This window comes from Lotus japonicus, chromosome 3, assembly GCF_012489685.1.
Source record: "Lotus japonicus ecotype B-129 chromosome 3, LjGifu_v1.2".
Lineage (NCBI taxonomy): Eukaryota > Viridiplantae > Streptophyta > Magnoliopsida > Fabales > Fabaceae > Lotus > Lotus japonicus.
In genome coordinates this window covers 67,759,201-67,764,559 of record NC_080043.1, presented here as the reverse complement: position 1 = coordinate 67,764,559, position 5,359 = coordinate 67,759,201, and the positions used below count along the sequence as shown (strand labels likewise).

Genomic DNA, 5,359 nt, shown 5'->3' with positions numbered 1-5,359 from the left:
TGAACAATTGTGGTACTCTAACGTGTTTTTCTGAGTGTGCTATTTGCAGGTTCTGACCTCAACTCAATCTCACACAAATCAGAAGCACTGTGTATAAAGAGTGACCCAAGCAACGCTTTCGCATTCACCATGTTCAGTATGAACAGTGGAAAAGCTTCAGAAGTTCTGAAGTTATACAAACTCTGATGTGGACTCAGTCACTAGAAGTTCTGAAGATCCAGAAAGTCTGATAACCAAGAAACACTGAAGGCTCAGATGTTCTGATGCTGTAGAAGACTCTGAAGATCCAGAAGCTGAATAGTGGAAACTCTGAAGTCCAGAAGCAAGAAACTCTGAAGGCCATGTTCTTCCCTCTGAGTTCAGAATCAGAAGATACAATGGTCAGAGGATCTGTACTTTCCCTCTGACTCTGATCAACCGGCTTCACAAGTTCCAATATGAAGCATTCCCCTGATCAGAAGTCTCCTAGGTTTAAAGGTCGCGTCGCTATCCAAGTAAAAAAGCTACTTACCTTCCTGACGACCTACCTAACGTTCTCAGCCACAGCAGAAGCTGGATTTTCCAGAACTGCCCTCCAACGGTAGCATTTCCCATGCATCGCTCAACCCTAATCCTTGGAGTATATAAAGAGGCTGAAGACTGAAAGAAACGGCTAGAAGAAGCATTCACATACGCAAGACATATTCAAAAATCTTCTAAGTTTTCTTTCATCTGAAATTCATTGAGTTTACTATTAGCTTTTTAGAAGCAAATCTCTTGTAAACAATTCTTTGATAAACAGTTTGTTTAGTTCCTTTAGGAGATCAAGGTTGATCGGATCCTAGAGAAGACTAAGAGAGTGAATCTTAGTGTGAGCTAAGTCAGTGTAATTGTTAGTCACTTGTAGGTTTCAAGTGCAGTTGTAACTCTTACCTGATTAGTGGATTGCCTTCATTCTAAGAAGGAAGAAATCACCTTAACGGGTGGACTGGAGTAGCTTGAGTGATTTATCAAGTGAACCAGGATAAAATCCTTGTGTGCTTTTCTATCTCTTATCTTTAGCACTTAAAGTCTCGAAAGATTTGTCAAAATCTTTAAGGTGGAAGTTTTATACTGAAAACGTTATTCAAACCCTCCCTTTCTACCGTTTTTCATACCTTCAGTTATCATTGTTCAAGGGGTTTAGAGATTGATTAATGTCTTATGAATTTTCTTTGAGAAAATAGATTTCGTTTAGTCTTATGATACTTCCTATGAGTTTCAGGGATCCCATAATCTCAATTAATTTCTGAGAAGGTCTCGATCCATTAAAATATAACAAGGTCCGAACTTCGTTCGTCCTTTCAAACTCTCTCAAAATCTCATAAAAATTCGGCATGACTTGCCCGTAATCCTCACTTTCCAGAAACATAGGCACGAGTGGAATAGCATCAATGAAACAGCTCAACCAATAGGCATAAACAGCATATTCCAACACATCCTAAGTTAACCATGTAGCACATAGCATGTGAATCATTTAGCACACAATATCATGGCATCAAGTACTCAACAAGTTCGGCCGAAGCCTCAGAAATCATTTCAGACATTTAGCAATTAGGTGCATAACACATAAATCAAGTCGAATTTCATCGACACCTAAAGCATTATCTAGTAATTCAGAGAGTAGCCCTCACCTGTAGCTCCTCCAGCGTTTTCCTCACAAACTCCTTCACGTTCCTCGCCTTGATCTCCAGGAACCTCCTCAACATAACCTTAAGCAAAAATCACGGAAATTAACACGATGAATCAGAAACTCAGCAAACGATAAGTCCTAGGATTACACGGTACATTACAAACTCCGCGGTACGACAATCTAACGCGTTAAGACAAGTTTTCGAAAAAGTCGGATTTCCTCCCCCCCTTGGTATAGCTCTCGGCCACTTTCCTTAATTGGGAGGGTCGATTTTTCTTCGATCAAACTTGGTTCCTAGGTTAACATACGCCGTAACTAAGACGGTTCTAAGCTCGGAAAAATTTTCGGATCGAAAACTGATATAGGGGTAGTTTGGTCATTATTTTAAACTCAGAATTTCAAAACTGGATTTTTGAAAAACAAATTGGATGGGGACGTCAACAACGACGTTTATGACGATTAATCCTACTAGCACTAAGCCAAGTCGATAGATTTCAGCTTAAAGGTTGCGACTTTACTCAAAAATGGGTATTTGATGCAAAAATTGATCCCGACGGAATTCCGGCGACATTACGGAAAAACTAATCCGACAGAAGTGCACGTAGGGAAGATGTTTAGACAGAGAAATCAAGCTATTTGGACAATTTTACAAAAAGCTCCAAACTTTGAGCTCAGAAAAACATAGAAAAAGTCGACAGATCTGACGATCAGAAGTGAGATATAGTTTACCTACCTCAAGGTCTTCGATTAGCAGCGATCGGTGAAGAAAACGGGCAAAGATTCGCGAAAATCCGGATCCTCTCTTTCTCTCTAGCTGCTCACGGTTTTGGGGGAGGGAATGGGTGATTTTTTTTTTTGCAAAAAAACTAATTTTTGAGCTATTTATAGGTTTTGGAAAATGCGGAAAAATGATTTTTTCGCGATTCCGATTTTTCCTGCGCGTTCCTCTGCGAATTCTAAGATAGGTTCTGGCGACAGAATTCCAGAACTCAAAGTAGGATTCTTGGAATTAAACCAAATGATCCAAAGTCGGCATGAGTCGGTGTAAGTCGGTTTATCCCGAAAAACTACTTTTTGCAGTGATCGTCGGACGAGAAAACTTCCTTCTGAAGAAAGATTAGAAATAACAATAGAAATAGGAGAACGCGGGTGGAATCTTCATTTGAAGCTCCGAATAGAAAAAGTCTTCATCGTCTGTCGATCTTAGGTTTCTCGAACTATCAGGGATTCCGTTACGGCAAACTTCCGAGAATTGGAATTTGACGTTCGTACTTTCCAGGTTTCCGCGTCGAACCACTTGTTTAAGGACGAAAAATAGAAATTCTAACATTTCTCTGAAGATTTTTGGAATTAGTTTCCATCGTGTCCTAAAGTGTAAATTAACTATTCACTAATACCTTTGACCTAGGATTAGGCGTATGTTAGTCGTGCGATAACTCTTATCGGTGTTTCGATAAATTCTTGGACTTTTCCTGAACCTTTTTCCTTCACAAATTTATCTTAATCAAATAAACTCTTTTATTTTATTCACTTATCCAAAGCTTTAAAACTTGGGCCTTACACATACTAGCGCGGCAGCCCGAGCCAAAACCGAAGCCATAGACCAAGGTTTCTCCTCAAAAATCAGCTTATTCCTGGCCTCCCACATAGCAAACAATATCCGTTGCACATCAGCCACCACCTCTAGCTCCATCTCTGTCACAACCCAACCCATAAACTCAGCCATCTTCATACCTGATAAAGATCTCAAGCCCAAATTGCTAGCAAACCAGCAACCACGACTCGCATTACAACTCAGGAAAAGATGCACATCAACATCACACCGGCGGAGCTTAACACGCACCGGAATCAACTCTGTACACACTCTCCACGCTACTTCTCGTACTCTTGGTAAACTCGGCGCTTTCCAAAACTTTTCCCATTGAACCGGTTCAAGTCCCACTTCATGTGATGAAGATAGACAATTCTGGGTAGCCAACTGTTGGAGCCACCCATAACCTGTTTTAACCGTGTATACACCATCAGCAGTGCCCAACCAGAAAAGACAATCAATCGCAGTCGAATAGGTATAGATAAAATTCGAGCAGCTGTGGTAGGGCAAAACGTCCACTCAACAAGAGGAATATTCCATCCACCATGGTTCGGGAGCAGGAGATCCGCCAACTTAACCAACTGATGCTCATCAACAGCCTCATGACGAAAATTAATGGGAGGCCCGCTAGGCAGCCAATTATCATTCCATATTCGAACCTGTTCACCATCACCAATCCTCCAACAACTACCTTCCTGGATCATAGATGAAGTTTTAAGAATGCTACTCCAAGCATAACTCGGACGATAACCCTTCTTAGCATCAATTAAGTTACCAGAAGGGAAATAAACAGCTTTGAAAAGCCGCCCCAAAAGTGATTCCGGGAAATTCTGAATGCGCCACCAATTCTTAGCCACAAGGGCCATATTAAAAGATTTAAAATCTCTAAAGCCAAGACCCCCTATACGTTTGGGCTGGCACAAAGTTTTCCAATTAGTCCAATGAATACCACGACGAGTAACATCTCCACCCCAATAAAAACGAGATATCATAATCTTTATCTCATCACACAAGTCATCTGGTAAGATAAAACATGACATAACATAGGATGGGATGGCTTGTGCCACTGCCTTAATTAACACCTCCCGACCTGCACGAGACAAAGTTTTTTCTTTCCACCCCTTAAGTTTCTTCCACACCCGTTCCTTCAAAAAACTGAAAATTCTACTCTTTGATTTCCCAATAATAGTGGGTAACCCCAGATATTTGTCATAGCTATCTACCGCTTTTACTCCCAACAATTGTTGCAAATCAATAAAACAATTCTCTAGCACATTCCGGCTAACTGACAACAAAGACTTATCTAAATTGATTACCTGCCCAGAAGCTCGTTCGTAGGTTGTCAGAATGGATTTGATACATTCTGCTTCCTGAACATTAGCCCGGGCAAAAAGAACACTACCATATGCGAACAAAGATGAGAAATTACAGGTGCTGCTGAACGAGCAACTTTAATCCCATGCAAAAAAGAACTCAAAATGGATTTTTGGATCAAAGTTGAAAAAGCTTCACCACAAAGTATAAACAAATATGGAAAGAGAGGATCTCCCTGTCGCAAACCCCGCTGGGATGCGAAATTCGATTGCGGTTTCCCATTTAACATAATAGAAAAAATAACATAACTCACACAATCCATAATTAAATTAAACCAATGCATAGGAAAACCCATATGAGTGAGGATACTCCTCAAAAAAGGCCACTCCACTCGGTCATAAGCCTTTGACATATCTAGCTTAAGAGCCATCATACCATTCCTACCTGAAATACGCTTCTTTATATAGTGAAAACATTCAAATGATATTAAAGCGTTATCCATGATTAACCTTCCTGTGACAAACGCACTCTGAGCCTCACAAATTAAATTATGCAAGATCAATTTCATTCTGTTCGCAATGGTCTTGGTACTTTTTAGACAAATGTTAGTTGTTAGTTGTTAGTAATGTTAGTAAATTAGTCATCATCAGGGTTCGAACCCTTCACCATTCACCCTTCATCCCACCCAACCCTTATAGAAACTGCAATAATTCAACATCTTCAAGAGAACAAAACATTCAATAATCTATATCTCCAACATAAACAAACCAAAACCAACATGTCCACTACAAATATAAATAGAC

General features: G+C 40.1%; 1 protein-coding gene across 1 annotated transcript; it reads right to left on the bottom strand.

Moving 5' to 3' along the window:
• Positions 1-3,194: 3,194 nt before the first annotated feature.
• LOC130744566 (uncharacterized) lies at positions 3,195-5,058 on the bottom strand. Its single transcript, XM_057596740.1, has 3 exons — positions 4,870-5,058; positions 3,825-4,612; positions 3,195-3,738 (listed from the first exon to the last, which is right to left on the bottom strand). The coding sequence occupies exons 1-3, from the start codon at positions 5,056-5,058 to the stop codon at positions 3,195-3,197; spliced, it is 1,521 nt and encodes a 506-aa protein (XP_057452723.1).
• Positions 5,059-5,359: the final 301 nt, after the last annotated feature.